General features: G+C 42.8%; 1 protein-coding gene across 2 annotated transcripts in view; it reads left to right on the plus strand.

Moving 5' to 3' along the window:
* The window catches only part of SRPX (sushi repeat containing protein X-linked), a 127,546-nt gene that overhangs the window by 72,608 nt on the left and 38,450 nt on the right, over positions 1 to 16,488 (plus strand). For both annotated transcript variants that reach the window (XM_070750587.1, XM_070750588.1), the window contains 3 exons: positions 5,784 to 5,975; positions 10,239 to 10,415; positions 12,615 to 12,741. In XM_070750587.1, coding sequence (XP_070606688.1) covers positions 5,784 to 5,975; positions 10,239 to 10,415; positions 12,615 to 12,741 — 496 coding nt within the window. The remainder of the gene's footprint in view (positions 1 to 5,783; positions 5,976 to 10,238; positions 10,416 to 12,614; positions 12,742 to 16,488) is intronic.

A 16,488-nucleotide genomic window follows, 5' to 3' on the forward strand; every position in this document is an offset into this window, starting at 1 on the left:
AAGGATTTTGGGTTCTTGGGTTACTACAGTCCCTAATTCTTCATTCAGGCGATACACGCTGAGAACGTTGTTCTTGGCACTTGGAACGTAGAAAACACGTGAGATGTGGCTGTCCAGTTCTTTGACGTAGACTTTTCCTTCTCCTTCCACTTTGCAGAGGCATTCTGCAACTCCAATAACCTCTTTGACATCTGTCTGGTGAAGCTCAGTGAAGAATCCCTTCTGGTATGCGAAGTGCACGGCTGCTCCACTGTCTAGTGTCCATAAGTGACGTATGTCGTAGAGTGGACACTTGTCAGGAACAGTGTTGAGGAGGAGAGTGTTAACATAAACACGTTTCTCACCTTTGGAGTCTTTGGGAGTTGACTTGGCAGCTCCGGAACTCTTTCCTCTGGATCCTTTCTTTTGCACCACCTTGGGTTGAGTTGGATATGTGGGAGAATCAGATTCGCCAGATTGAACACTTTGCAAATCGCTAGACTTATGAGTGTCATCTTTCTTAGATTGTTTCTGGCGTGTGTATCTCGGTGTGCTAGTTTTCTGTTGACCGCTCTTGGCCAAGCTAGGTTTGTATGTGGCTGACATTGGCCTGAACCTAGTGTGCAGCAACTGTTCTTCTTCAGTTAGCATGTTACAGAGTCTCTGTGTTGTTCTGTGGGCCAATGGGAAGGTGTTAAATTTGAAAACTGCCTCCTTCAGGAAGTTGCCTTCTTCTGAAATAGGCCTGAACAATTTACTAGAGTCAATTGACATGAGTATGAAGAGCAGTCCTATCCTACAGAGCCATACTTTAAAGCTGTGCCTATTCCCCTTCAACATGGACTCACCTTTCAGGATTGATGAGGTGATAGCTTGCCTTGTAGATGCAGCTGGCATTGCTGCTTGTGGGTGTTGCACTTGAGGTACAACACCCAGAGGCAAGGCTGAAGGCTGAGGAAGCTGGGCTGGCTGATGAGGAATCAGGACTGGAGGTCTCTGTTGTGATACAGAGGTTGCTGGAACTTGAGGAGGTCCATCTTGTTGCATTTGTGCAGCCTGGTATGCCTGTGAGAATGTTGGCTTTACATCGAAAGGGTTAAACATCTCAAGTACATTAGCTTTAGTTTCAGGAAATGACTTTGAAACCTGCTAAAGCCGCAGGCCCAGATGGTTTTACTGGTGAATATTATAAGACTTATAAGAATGAATTATTACCGCCTTTGGAAAAATTGTTTAATAATGTTTTTCAGACCTCTGAAATTCCACAGTCATGGAAAATTTCAGAGATTATAACTATCCCAAAGCCGGATCGTGATTTAATGGATCCAGGTTCCTATCGCCCTATCAGCTTACTTAACCAGGATTACAAAATATTTATGAAAATATTGGCAAACAGGATAGAGAATATCTTACCAAAGATAATTGGAGAAGACCAATATGGATTTGTTAAAGGAAGAAAGATTTATGAACCAATTAGAAACGTTGTTAATGTGATACACCATGCTACCACTACCAAAAGAAAACTAGGCATTTTAAAGTTAGATGTGTACAAAGCTTTCGATAAAGTTAACCATGATTACTTGTTTCAACTGTGTAAAGATTTAAATGTGGGAGATTGCTTCTGTAGAATTATAAAAGCAATTTATAAGGATAATATAGCTTATATTATGGTAAATGGTAACAGAACAGAGAAGGTTAAAATTCAGAATGGAACTAAGCAGGGTTGCCCACTATCCCCAATGTTATTTGCATTGGCAATTGAGGTCTTAGCAAATAAAATTAGAAATGACAAGGACTGGAGAGGTTACCAAATAGGAAAACTTGAATTAAAATTAAATCTTTTTGCAGATGATGCTATAGTATTGACTGAAACCCCAATTGAAATGATGAAAAGAATAATGATCTTACTCCAGGAATTCAAAGACCAGTCGGGTCTTATGGTTAATATAGAGAAATCAAAGATAATTTGTTTAAATACAGGCCCTAAAGAGCAAATTGAGATACAAAAAGTGTCAGGATTGAAACTAGGATGTAAAAAAATGAAATATTTAAGAGTTTGGTATTAAAGAATCCCAACAAAATTGCGACAGTTAACTATAATTCAATATGGAAGAGACTTCAAAAGCAGATAAAAAACTGGAGGAAAAAAAGGTTGAGAAGAATTGCCAAGATTAGAGCCCTCAAAATGATGATTATACAAAAAATGATGTATTTATTTCAGGTTTTACCAGGTACCTTTCCTGGTGCAAAATTGAGAGAATGGGATAGTAAATTAAATTTTTGGATTGAAGGAAACAAAAGGCCTAGAATAAGGAAAAAATGGCTGTTTGCCCACGAGAAAGAGGGGGGGTGGGGAAGCCCGAGCTTAGAATTATATAGAGAAGCATTTCAAATAGAAAGATTAATGGAACTACAGTTATGGGGGGGAAAGAAGTGGTTGAAATTGGAAAAGGAAATTAATAATATAAATAATAAGGAGTTATTATTTAAAAAATGGAGTAAAATAGAAATTAATAATTTAACCGACCCTCTGAAAGCAGGTTTAGAAATATGGCTTAAATAGCAGGGGAAATGGGGAACTAGAAATTCAAAATTATCAACGTTACATGTATTGAATACAGGTAATGATGTTAACGTAAGCAGAATTATAAAAGAATTAAATAGCAAAGGGATAATGAGAATTGAACAATTATATGAGAAGGACGGGAGAGTTAGCAGAACTCGGCTGGAATGGTGGCTGGGTCAACAGAAATGGCTGCAGATTAATGCAATAAGTAAATACTTAAATAAAAGTGAGAATAAAGAAGCTTTCTTGAGAGAAGAAAATTGTTTAGAGAAAATAATAAAAGAAAAGATTAATAATACAAAAGCTCAAGCTAGCAATATATATAGAATGTTATTGCAAGCAGAAGAGGAAGTAATAAAAGGTTTGACATGATGCTGGCAAAATGATTTACAAATAGATGAAAGTGAAATGAAAGAAATAGTAGAAAATATACATAAGATTAAAAACACAAGAGTTAAAGAGATGAGAAGAAAAATCTTACACAAATGGTATTATACACCAGCACAACTTGCACACTTCCAGGGGAAAGAAAAAGGTAATTGTTGGCATGGTTGCCAAAAGAAAGGAATTTTCATGCATATGTTCTGGGAGTGTGTAGAAATTCAGAAATTTTGGAAGGAAGTGCAGAACGAAATAAATAAAATGTTAAATATTAATTGGACAATTACAAAAGAAATAGCGATTTTAATTAAACAAAGAGAACTAAGAGATTTTAAAGAAATATAAACTGCAGCATTGGAAAGTGCTCAAGCGGTAGTGGTATTGGGTTGGAAAGAGTCTATAAAATGGACACTACAGAACTGGTACTGGTACATGGTGGATCACATACATTTTGAAATCATGGAAATAAAATTAAACAACTTTGATGAAAACAAACTGGAGAAGCTGATGGTACGATGGAATAAGGTGAAAGGTTATATGTTGAGTAGAATCTGTGATGCAAATGTGAAAAATAAACTGCAATCACTCTTTCAGTAATAACAAATGCAAAGTAGAGCCAAGGAAATATATATATACAAATTAGTAAATTTTCGAACCCCCTGCAATGGGTGGTGGTGGTGATGGGGGTTTCTTTGTCGGTCAGGTGATGGGCACATGCACTGTGCACTGTTTTATGTTTATTTTTTATGTAACCACTTTTATAAAATCAATAAAAATATATTTGGAAAAAAAAAAAGGAAATGACTTTAATTTCTGGCCATACCATCCACTAGAGGCCGCTGCTGCGCTATCTGCAGCTGTGGGCAAACTGCCCCCCCTTTCTTTTTCCTTTGTTGCCTTTTGAAATGAGGCTTCTGGCTGCAATGCGGCTGCGGGAAAGTAATGGGAGATTGAGGCATGCCCGGTGTGAATTGGGTCACGCGCAGAAATTGTGGGGGTGGCTTGACTGTACTGCGCATGGCTAGTTTGAGCTGGACAAGACAATAGAATTCCATCGCTATCAGCTTCTTTGCTTTGCGCATGCTCATGGCTTGCCAGAGAAATACACTCCATTTTGTCAGTTAGCAATTTAAACTGCAATTTCTTTAATTCCCTTAATTCCTTTCTTGATTCAGTTACTTGTTGCAGGTAACATATATATGAATCTTGCTGCTGCACTGTTTTCCCACCAGGTTGATTATCAAGGTGAATACAGAATGACTCTAAATCCCGGATCTCACACTCAAGCTTTTCAATTATTCCCTCGATTTTATCCAAATGCGGGGGGGTTCTCCTACTTCTGCTAGAAGCTTGGGAAACCTGATCATCAATGTGCTTCGTCTTAGCGCTAGCTTTAGAAGGCAAAGTTGATGACTGAAAGCTTTGGCTTCGGGAGGGGGTAAGAGTTTCATCTTCTACCTCTTCATCACTTGGCTGGGTAGAAGTAGTGTCTATGGGAACCCCAAGGACTGTTCTAACTTCTTTGTCCCCCTTCTCAATCAGATAAGCATGACTTACGATTTGTTGAGAATCGCCGGCATCTTGAGCTTCTAGCATTCGCTGCTGAGACATGATGAGATTTCTTTTCTCTTCCGAAGTATGAATGAGATGTTTGAGGTCAGCTAGCTGTCCTTCTGAAATTCCATCGATGTAGCTCTGAGATAAAGGAGGATTCTTTCTCCTTTTAGCCGGCATCAGGGTACGCCCAGTGAGTGCTTACCGTAAGTAAGCGCTTGTTGCTTTAATAGCGAACCATCCTCTGCTACCATGACGGAAAGAGGACCTTACCGGCAGAGGGCTCAGCCTGTTAAAACTGAAGTAAGGCTTTCCGGAGGTCAATGGAGATTAAAGCACAAGCATTCATTATAAAAATGAAACAAACTTTTTATTATAAAAGTAGAAAAAAAGTAATTCTGCCGGAGCGGCATGAATACATGTCTTACATCTTTGTTATAAGAGAGGCAAGATGTCTGCTAAGAGCTTCTCTTCCTGCTACAAGGAGGAAGTGAGCAAAGCAGGGTTACATCATAGAGAGGGAGGAGCTACATTAACAAACAGAGTTAACCATTTAACTACAGGATGTTTCTTAATGTCTTTGGAGGCTGTCAATCCACAGCGTGACACTCCGCAACCAGGCTGGGACCTGAGAAGGGCAAAGACGTGCTAGGGAGGAGTGGGAGGAAGGAAAGATTCTTAACCAAACATTTTAAAGAAATATCTGTGTATTTTTTGTCTTCCATCCCATAAGAAAGAATGCCATATGGCTTGTAAGTCGTGTCCCTCTAATTCTAATAACTTGTTATTTTCTAATTTTATCCACTTTGGTCCATATTAAGACTGCTGCACGTTAAGACTGTTGCATCTTCCCAGCTCTTACCGGCTTGTAAGCTCTTTCACTGTTACTCTCTTTGAAGAATGTTTTTGCAGCCCTAAGTCTTTGCAGGCTTTTTTTCCTTGCTCTGAATAACTTTGTTTCCAGCCCTAATGAGATGCTAATGATGTTCCCAGCTCTTACTGGCTTGCATGATCTTTCATTGTTACTCTCTCTCAATAAGGTTTTTTTTAAACCCTAACTAGGGGATAAAATAATGAGTTGAAGCTGATCAGACTAATGACACTAGCTAAATGAATACCTGATAGGCAGATGTTTTTCCCCTATTTTCCTCCCCCAAAACTAAAACTACTTCGAAAAATATGGTAGTTTCTATTTTCCTATGTAACTTCATAGTCTTGCTTTCCCCCCACATGAGCTGCATGATTAAATTAATTCTATTCTTATTTCCTTTGTTGGTTTTTGTCCTGTGGTTTCTCTTTCTAGATACACCATGGTGCTCTCCAATCAAGGTAAAATATGGTTATGCAAATTGCAGAAGTCCTCAGGAAGGATATTACAGAAATGTCTTTGGGACCACATGTGACATTCATTGTCAGAAAGGTTATGAACTGAATGGTCCTCAGCATCTTATTTGCCAGGCAAACAAACATTGGTCTGGGAAAGTTCTCTGCAAACGTAAGTGGTTGATTTTTTTCCTGAAGATTTGCTTTCAAGTTCTTTGCTTCTGATCATATTGCTCTTGACAATATACAGTGATACCGCATCTTACGAACTTAATTCATTCCATGAAGAGGTTCGTAAGTAGAAAAGTTCATAAGATGAAACAATGTTTCCCATAGGATCAATGTAAAAGCGAATAATGCTCGCCCCTTTTGCCTTATTACCTCCAGCATTCTGATCCATGTTTGGGGGTGGGTGGAGGAGGCGGGGGGGCTGACAGAGGAGGTCATGGGTGGATTGACACGGGTGGGAAGCTGGGGCTTCCACTCTCCTTGAAAGTTTTCGGGGCAGCGGCAGGCAGAGGGGAATCCCCCCCCCACTACTCCAGCCTTTACGTTACTGCCCAGCTGTCATCTTCTTCAGAAGCGAGAAGAGGAGGAGGAGCCAGGTGCCGGTGGCAACAGAGGAAGGCAAATGTTGGGAGCTGTTGGCCGGTCAGGAGCCTGGGAGGGAGGCGGAAGACGGGAGGAGAAGGAGGAGGAGGGAGAGAGGTTCTTTCCAGTTTTGCATCTTGCCACCTTGAGCGCCACTTTGTAAGTCTTAATATGAGCTCTTACAAGTGTTCGATCGGATTCGGACTTACTCTTCCTCCATCACTTTTCTAAACGTCTCTTCTGGCGTTTCAACTCCCGGAGCTCCTTGTTGAACCATGGAGCTCTATGGGGTCTAGTGCTGCGGAGAGGTCGCAACGGCGCAATCCAGTCAAGAGCCTCCGCTGCAGCCTTATTCCAGGCCTCAGCAAGAGATTTCACTGAACTGTGGACGAGTGCATCTGTAATAACCCCAAGTGCCCTCTGAAAGCCCTCTGGGTCCATCAGGCATCTGGCGCGGAACCATCTAATTGGTTCTGCCTCCCTGCAGGGGAGGATTGGAGCCACAAAGTCAAGCTACAGCAGAAAATGGTCTGAACATGACAAAGGCAATGAGTCTAAGCCCCTTAATCTCAGACCATTACTCAATTGCTCTGAGAGAAATATCATGTCGGGTGCATGACCTCTCTCATGAGTCAGACCCTGAACTACTTGAGTCAGGTCCATAGCTGTCATGGTGACCATGAACTCCTGTGCTAAACCCGGAGGACCCACCAAGTGATGGTAAATTGAAGTCCCCCAGGACAATAAGTGCAGGAAACTCCACCACCAACCCGGCCACCTCCCCGAGCAGCACAGGGAGGGCTGTTGATATGCAGCAGGGAGGCAGGTACGTAAGCAACAAGCCCACCTGAATCCCTAAGTCCAACTTCACCAGGAAGAACTCACAACCTGCAATCTCAGGAGCAATGAGTCCATGTAGGCAAATAGTCTACTTGGCTATGATAGCCACTCCTCCCCTGCCTTCCCTGGGGTCGCATCTGATACCAAACCTGAAACCCGGCTGGGCAAATTTCGGAGAGAGGAACTCCTCCCCCGGGCCCAGCCAGGTTTCAGTCACACATACCAGGTTGTCCTCCTCATCCAGGGTCAAATCCCAGATGAGGAGAGCTTTATTTACCACCGACTTGGCATTGAGTAGCAGCAGCTTGAGCCCAAGGCCTGAATTACACTCGTCATCAGTACTCCGAATTGAACTCATGGGGCTGGAACAAGGGATTATTTTCTTTCCCCAGAACGGCTTGCCCCGCAACATCCGCCATATCTGCCTCTCTCCAGGACTGAAATATTCTGGCCCTCCACCATCCCAGAGATAGATACCTTCATCCATCCTGCCTCTCCATCACCAGGTGAACTATTCTCATTCATACTATTTCCATTTACCTCATACATAACATCCCACCCACCCCAATCTTTCATTCCATACATACAGTGGTACCTCAAGATACGAACCCCTCGTCTTACGAACAACTCGTGATACGAACCCGGGGTTCAGAAAAATTTTGCCTCTTCTTACGAACTTTTTTCGAGTTACGAACCAGTGTTCGGAGACTGCTGGGAAGCCGTGCGGCTGTTTTAAAAGGTGACAGCTGGGTGGCGGGGCTTCTCAAAAGCCTCCCGAACGCTGGTTCGTAACTCGAAAAAAGTTCGTAAGAAGAGGCAAAATTTTTCTGAACCCCGGGTTCGGTTCGGGAGGTTGCTGGGAAGCCCCCCAGTGCGGCTGTCACCTTTTAAAACAGCCGCGCGGCTTCCCAGCTGTCTCTGAACGCCGAATGCGGAAGTTCGGGTTTGGCGTTCGGCGTTCGGAGACAGCTGGGAAGCCGCGCGGCTGTTTTAAAAGGTGACAGCCGCGCTGGAGGGCTTCCCAGCACCCCCCCGAACCCCGAACTTTTGCCGAACTTCCGGGTTCGGGGTTCGGGAGGTTGCTGGGAAGCCTCCCAGGCCGGCTGTCACCTTTTAAAACAGCCGCGCGGCTTCCCAGCTGTCTCCGAAAGCCCGAACGCGGAAGTTCGGGTTTGGCGTTTGGCTTCAGGAGACAGCTGGAAAGCCGCGAGGCTGTTTTAAAAGGTGACAGCCGCGCTGGGGGGCTTCCCAGCACCCCCCTGAACTTTTGCCGAACTTCCGGGTTCGGGGTTCGGGAGGTTGCTGGGAAGCCCCCCAGGCCGGCTGTCACCTTTTAAAACAGCCGCGCGGCTTCCCAGCTGTTGCCGAACGCGGAAGTTCGGGTTTGGCGTTCGGCTTCGGGAGACAGCTGGGAAGCCGCGCGGCTGTTTTAAAAGGTGACAGCCGGCCTTGGGGGGCTTCCCAGCAACCTCCTGAACCATGAACTTTTGCCGAACTTCCGGGTTCGGGGTTCGGGAGGTTGCTGGGAAGCCCCCCAGGCCGGCTGTCACCTTTTAAAACAGCCGTGCGGCTTCCCAGCAGTCGCCGAACGCCGTTTTTTTGTGGGGGGTTTTTTTGGTTGCACGGATTAATTGACTTTACATTGTTTCCTATGGGAAACAATGTTTCGTCTTACGAACTTTTCGTCTTACGAACCTCCTCCTTGCACCAATTAAGTTCATATCATGAGGTATTACTGTACTTTCTCACCCATCCCACAAATCCATCATTAAAAAACCCTCCCCGATAAATTAGCTAAAACATTAATTACTAAAACATCCATAAATACAAACCCATTAATAATGCAAAAAATGCCAAATTACTCTAGAGTGATGTCTAATTTAGTAGTAATAAACATATTAATTATTAAATGTTATTAAAATGTTAAGATGTTAAGAAGTTCAAATTCATTAGTCAATCAAGTCAGCAATAAAAGACACCATTTCTAAAAAAAGATAAGTTCTAGGAAAATTAAATGTTCAGGGGGGAGTCTCTGAGTCCTGGGCATAATGACTCTGTCCCTCAGGCTCTTTGGTGCCGGCCACTGCCACTGGCCAGCACTCTTACACTCTTAGGTCTTTCTCTCTGGGTCAGCTGTATTTGCTCCTCCACTTTTACGGCACCCCCTGATTCTTGTTGATCGCTCTGGCCGCCTTCCTGTGTCTCTGTTGTTAATAGGCATCATCTCCAATTCTCCAGCCCCTCAGCAACACCATACAGTCTCCATACCAACTCCATGTGGCCTCAGTAGAGTGCACTGGCCTCTTCGCTATTTTCCTCGGCCTCCTTTTTCCTCTCATTGGCCTCTTCCTTTACTCCAGCGGTCAGTCTAGTTTCTCCATCTGACAGACCCTCCGGCGCCAGGTGCTCCCACCATACAGCTCCTCGGCGTCCAGGGTCTGTCCGGTAGGGCAGAGCAGTCTCAGGCATTGATCTTCTCTTGCCCTTCTCGCCCCTCGCTTTCTGGCCTGCACTCTCATCTTTCATCTTTTGCCCTCTGGCCCGCACATTCTGAACTCGTTCCTCAGGAAATGCCTCGAAGTTAGCTCGTCTTGGCTGATTTTCTCAGTTTTCTCGGCTGGCTCAGCTGGCTCTCTCATTCACGGTCTCTTGCCCTCTCGCTCATCCGGCAGCATGACTCAATGCCAAATGGCGGCTGCCATTCTTCCGCGTCTCAGCTGATCCGACTCCAGGCATGTCCGCGACCAGTACAGCTCTAATCACCATGGACACTGCCGAATCGGGGATCTTCAGAGGCAGGGACACTTCACCTCCCTCAACACCTAGAACAAAATTGCCGTCACGAATTGATACACCTCTATATTGTCGATGTTCTGCCGTAGTCCGGCGGAGCTGCAGCTTCCACCCTACTCCTTGCTACCCCGTCGGAACTGTATTCCTCTTCCTACAACAATATGAAGTAATAATTATGTCTTCAGTGATTAATGTTGATTTTCTCTTACAGAAAAACGATGCCCAACACTTTCTATGCCACGTAATGGAGGATTCAAGTGTGTCGATGGTGCATACTTTAATTCCAGGTGTGAGTATTATTGCTCACCAGGATATCAGTTAAAAGGAGATAGAGTAGTAGCATGTATGGATAATAAAGGGTGGAGCGGAAGATCAGCTTCTTGTGTTGGTAAGTTGAAAATCATGATGATACAACATTACATTGCAGACTTTTGCAATGTTCAGCAGTCAGGATGATTATTTTCATTTTCACAGTCACCAATAATTGACTTATTGCTTTCTCCAAATTCAAGTGGTGGTACTTGTGACTGTTTCGGATCATCCAAGATCAATTCTCTTGTGTCTGCTTCCAATCTTAGTTTCTTGCTGAAAAAAGAGTCCTGTAAGTCCCATTGGGAAAGCACTGCAGCATAGAGAAGCAGCATTCAACCCAGCCATTATCATCCCTGCATTGTGTTCTCATTTATGAGAAAGCAGTCATATTTCTCAGCATTCATTGCATCCTAAATTTGGTTTCCAACAGAGCTTTCTGAATATTTAATAGGCTATTAAATTGGAGCAATTAAAAAGAGAGAAAATAACAGTGTAGTATAGTTATAATCACCCTGAGTCCGAGGAATAGGGATAGATAGAAAGATAGATAGATAGATAGATAGATAGATAGATAGATAGATAGATAGATAGATAGTTGCTTAATATATGTTCAAATCAGTGTTCAGCCTTGAAACTTAATGAAGTCAGGCAAATCCTGATTTCTAAACCTAGCTTTCATAAGATTCATAATTTCATATCAAAATGGATAGAGGTTGGCACAGAATCACATAAGCGATAGTAAGTTCTTTAGAAGGAAGGTCAGAATTTTTTTTTAAAGTTAGATAAAGCAATCATCAGGTGTTATTTCTGAGACTCCTGTTGACATCAAGCATATATGATTTCAACAATTTTGCAATGGGTTTGGTATTACTGGAAAGTAATTAGCAAACTAGCATAGCTACATGTGGCTTCTTTATAGATAAAACCATACATTCATGTCTTTTGCGAATTTGGATTGTGTTTAATAACTGTTTCAATGTTAAACTGAATAGAACATTCTGGTCAGGCAAGAAGAATTTATAGATCCAAGAGAGTCTTTAGATACAATTCCTATAATAAAGCAGGATTGTCCTGTTAATGTAACTGAAATTTATTTTTAAAAAATATGAAGTCTTAGTGAAAGGATCCTTAGAATTATATAGCTGAAGTACTGAAAATTCCAGAAACTGGAATATTTCATTTTTTATTAATTTAAGTTCATTCTTATTAGGAATTGCATTATTTACAGCAATTGCCTGTTCCTTGGGCATTTATTATAATATTATTAAAGGATGTTATAAAAGGTTGCCCTATCAATTTTTAACAGCAAAACAATTACATAACCAGTGTTAACAACATTTGTTGTTGCATGCAGAATCACGATCTTCAATTTACTGATGAGTGATGATTGATTTATTTACCTTAAACAGGATGCAAATACTATTAAAATGCCGGTTTTGTTTGTTTTTTAAGAATAGTAGTATTCATTAAGCCTAATAGATTACAATAGATTGCATTACATTTTTGACATAAGTAATGTATAAGCTAGTTTGATTTGTACAAATATTCTAAGTACATGAAGCTATAGGGCTTCAGGTTATATATACTTTACTGGGAACACAGTGCCTTTCCACAAAACTTGATATCCAGTATAAAGTTTAATATAATTTCAATTAGATAGCCAAATGCAAGCAAAATATTTAAAAGTCTACAGATGGAATTTTAAAGCTTTAGTCTCCTAGTCCTCTGCCACTTTCCACTTAATTCCACTTTCTTCAAAATCAAGACCAGATTTTTTAAATTTGGTGTAAATTTAACCAATTTAGTTTAGTTTTTACAGGCTTACTAGTAATGATTATCTACAAAAAAACCAAGCTTCCTTGAAATACACAGGAATGATAAATATAAAAAAATATTTTTTAAAAGTAGGGGTGCCAGTTGTAACATAAAAAAATGAAGACTGTTTAAAATAGAACAACTTTGAATAGAAAAAGCACTTTTTTTTAACAAAATTAAAATAATTTTGAAAAGCACAGGTAACTAAAATTAAAGAGTAGGCAAGAAATCACTTTGCCTAAAACATTTTTATTTCTTTGCACAAGTGTTGTTACAAATAGTTTTCTAGTATTTTAGGTAACATTTTATTGGTATCATTTTAATATTCAACAGTTTAATTTTAACTGTCCCAGTAGCAGTTTGTGGCTTAATGTTATTATTATTGTATAAAAATGTTCTGTGCTTCAGTAAACACTAGCTTACAACAAATCATTATGTTTGTCTGTGTTTTTATGTATAGATAAGGAACCTCCAAGAATTCAGTGTCCAAGTGTGAAGGAGAAAATAGCAGAACCCAATAAATTAACATCCAGGGTATTCTGGGATACTCCAGAGGGCCGAGATACTGCTGATGGCATTTTGACAGAGTGAGTAAACATGTAAAAAGTAAAATAGTAAATTAAACAATAAAGTGACAGTACATAAACATAAAAGCTGTACAAGAAACAGTTTATATGCTTTTAATTTAGTACAAAATGCTCTACAAGCTAGTTCCCAGTGGTCCGAGTTCTGGACCTAAACCAGTAATATGCCACATATATTGAGGCTTCTTGGATTTAATAAGTTGGACTCTGGCATACAATGACTTCCAAATCAAAATTAGATGTATAGTCAACACTGGGAGCATCTGCCTTCCAGGGTCTTTTAAAGTTCAGAACCGCAACGTGTCCTGCTGCCACAGCCCTCCCCACCCCTGTGACAAGTTGGCCAGACCACTCAGCCAATGCCTGCTTAACAGCTGCTTATCGGCAAAACATCTGATTGTGCTTTGGAACAGCTGATCCTCAGTTGAATCACTGCCTGCTGTGATTAGCTGGCTTTCAATATCAGCTGGGTTTTGACTCCGCCACTGCAGACTCTCGCTGTGTTGGCTCAGCCTGCTGTTCCTGCTGCAAGCTCCCATCACTGTTGTAGCCTCCAAGCACCCACTGCCCTACCTCATGCATGGCAAATTTCAGGCTTGGGGTTTGACAGGCAGCTTCCTTGCTTCACTGAACTTCTGGTTCTGTGTTTTGCTGTTTTGCTAACCTTGTTAACTGGACTTCTTGCCTTGATTACTGCTTTGCAAACCTTGCTTACTGGACTTCTGGTCCTGGTTACTATTTTTCTAACCTTGCTTACTGTACCGCTGGCCCTGGTTATTGTTTTGTTAACCTTGCTTACTGGACTACTCACAGCCAGAGGCTGTTGAAGGTGCATATGAGAGCTTTGCTGAAGGACTTATAGTAAATATAGGGACATTTGGGAGCAAATCTGGAACAATAAAGGGGAGTTAAACCTGTTAGCTGGCTGTGTTGCTTTTGTGTCACACCCCGGGTTATCACAGGAGGCTTCTGTGATGGGATAGCCCTTCCATTGGACCAGGTATTGCAACCAGCCCCTATGTAACTGGGAATCCAACATCTGGTTCATCTTGTAATGAGTCTTCCCCCCCACACCTCCAGAGGCTGGGTACTGGTGCTATTCATGCCTGGATGAAGGCCTCTCCTATTGGTTTCAATAGACTACTATGGAAAATGGGATGGACTATACCTAACAGTTGAGGTAGTTTTAGCCTTACTGTCACAGGGTTAATTATCCTGGATATGGATCCAATTTCGATCCAATTTTCAACAGGGGACCTTCAATTTCAGGTATTTTATCAACAGGTACATCGTCTCCCCCACCTGGAATGGCTTCTGCAGACCCCATTTCCTGTCAGCTTGTACATTGTGGGTTTATGCTGCATTTCTTAAGGCCATTTTCATAGCTCCCCAAACCCCCAAATCCCCTGGAAGGTTTCTATTCACTTCTTTGGGTCAACACAGAAAGGGGATTCCCAGGGGTATTTAGATATGAGAACAAAGTCTATCCATGCACCATTTTGAAGAGAGTAAAACCCATACTGCTCAATTGGTTTGCTGATAGGTGACATAGCTTCTGAGATATCTTCCCATTATGGCAGTTATTGCAAAACCTTTTTTGATTGCATGGCAAAAGTGTATGTGCGTGTCTGCAATATCACACACATGTGCCGGTACCCACAATGCAATGCTCTGCCCCTGCGCATGTGTGCATGACTCCCCCCTGCACATATGCACATGACTACCCCTGGACATGCACTTTCCCACACATGTGCCACCCGCACATGACATGCCCCTCCCCAACCGATTTTGGGCTTGGAAAGCCTCCTGCATTAAACTTTGAGAGCACTAACTGTCTACCACTGCTGCTGCTCCTCATCTTCTTGCCAACCTCACACTCTGGGCAACATCCAGCATGACTGCTTGCGCCAGCAAATGTTTGTGCCTTAGACTTCTTTTAAGGGAGCATTCTCAGCCAATGCACCTCGTACCACTTACCACAGCCACCAGGAAAGCAGCAGTTGTGAAACTGCCTCCAGGCACGAAGGGGTGGGGGTGGAAGGAACAACAGGCTAGGGTTTCCCTCCCTCCCCTCAAGGGACTTTTCTTTTCCAGACAAGCTCCAAGCAAGTGATGCACAAACTTCAGCGTGATCACCTGCACCTCTTGCTTGGAGCTGGTATGAAAAGGGAAAAAAATGCAGCTGAATTAGGCCGCACTCGACGCATTCAGGTCCTTCCAAATAGTTCTCCATGTTGAATTATGCGACCCAACATTGATCACCCACCAAAAAGGAGCCCACCCTCCAAGCTCTTCCAAGCATCTGTTCTTCCCCTCTACTTGCATGCTGTTTATTACTGGCTCTTCACCCTCCTCTGCACCCAGGTAGCGGTCAGTGACCCCGGGTAGTGGCATCTTGGGGTGGGGGGTGGGGTGCAGAGCCAGTAACAGCATGCAAGTAGAGGGGAAGGGCTTAACCCCCCCCCCCAGCTTGGTCATGCAGGAAAGAGCAGGTGCTCAGAAGAGATTGGAGGGTGGGCTCCTTTTGGGTGGGCAAACACTGGGGTAGTTAAGCAGGGAGGCTATGTAGGGAGACCTGTTCGGAGGGATCTGCATGGGGTGCCATCACAGCACTATGACATTGGTCATCTCTACCACCCCATTGGTCATCTCTACCACCCCATTAGTACTCAAAATGCCGAGCTTAAACCCTGGGATGAATCTATCATTCTGATGAAGTCTTGCCAGAACTTGCCTGTGAATTGTACCCTCTGTCTGAGATTATCCTCCATGGCATGCCATGGCAATAGATATGTGTTAGGAACAGTTTAGCCAATTTTTGTGCCGATGGCAACCCAGGGCATAGTACAAAATATTCATGTTTTGATAACAAATTGATTCTGTCCATATTACAATTTGGCCATTGCTCTTTGGAAGCTCCATGATGAAGTCCATGGCTATCTCCCATGGCCAGGTCAGGTTGGCCACAGACTGTTAGAGGCCAGGAGGCTCCCCCATGTTTGCACAGATGGGACAGCCTTTGACATAGTCCTCTATTTTATTTTGCATCCAGGGCCACCAGAACTGTCTTCTTGGCTAAATGCAGGGGTTTGAGAAACCCAAAGTGTCCCACCTGTTTCATGCCATAGCATTTACATAGTACTTGGCCCCTTAATTTACTGCTTTTCTATGCCAACTCATCCCGTTGGGTGAGCAATTGCTGGTGCTCTAGGAACCAGAAGTCAATCAGCAATCCATCCCATAACTGACAGGTTAACTCATCTGTGCTCATGGCAGGCCGTCAGGCCAAAACCCACATGGCTTGTTGTGGAGAGAGGAGAATGAGAACATGCACCACCTTCGCCCAGTAGTTGTTATATTGAGGCATCCTTGATAGAGCATCTGCCAGGAAGTTTCTTCCCATGGGAATGTATTTCAAAGCAAACTGGAAGCATTGGAAATACTACACCAATCCTTGGGTGACAATCTCCATGGGTTGTAGAGTGACTTGGGGTTTTTATGGTCTGTCCAAACCTCTAACGGAACTTTACTCCCCTCCAGGAGGTGACACTAGATCATGAGATACACCGGACTGCAAAAGCCTCCTTTTCCCAAATGGCCCATCTCCGTTCAGTCCCCATAAGTTTACAGGATATTTATTTGTTTGTTTGTTTGTTTGTTTGTTTGTTGATTGATTGATTGATTGATTGATTGATTGATTGTTAGAGTTGAAAGGGACCATGTAGGTCATCGAGTCCAACCCCCTGCCTG

Source organism: Erythrolamprus reginae, chromosome 4 (assembly GCF_031021105.1).
Source record: "Erythrolamprus reginae isolate rEryReg1 chromosome 4, rEryReg1.hap1, whole genome shotgun sequence".
NCBI lineage: Eukaryota > Metazoa > Chordata > Lepidosauria > Squamata > Dipsadidae > Erythrolamprus > Erythrolamprus reginae.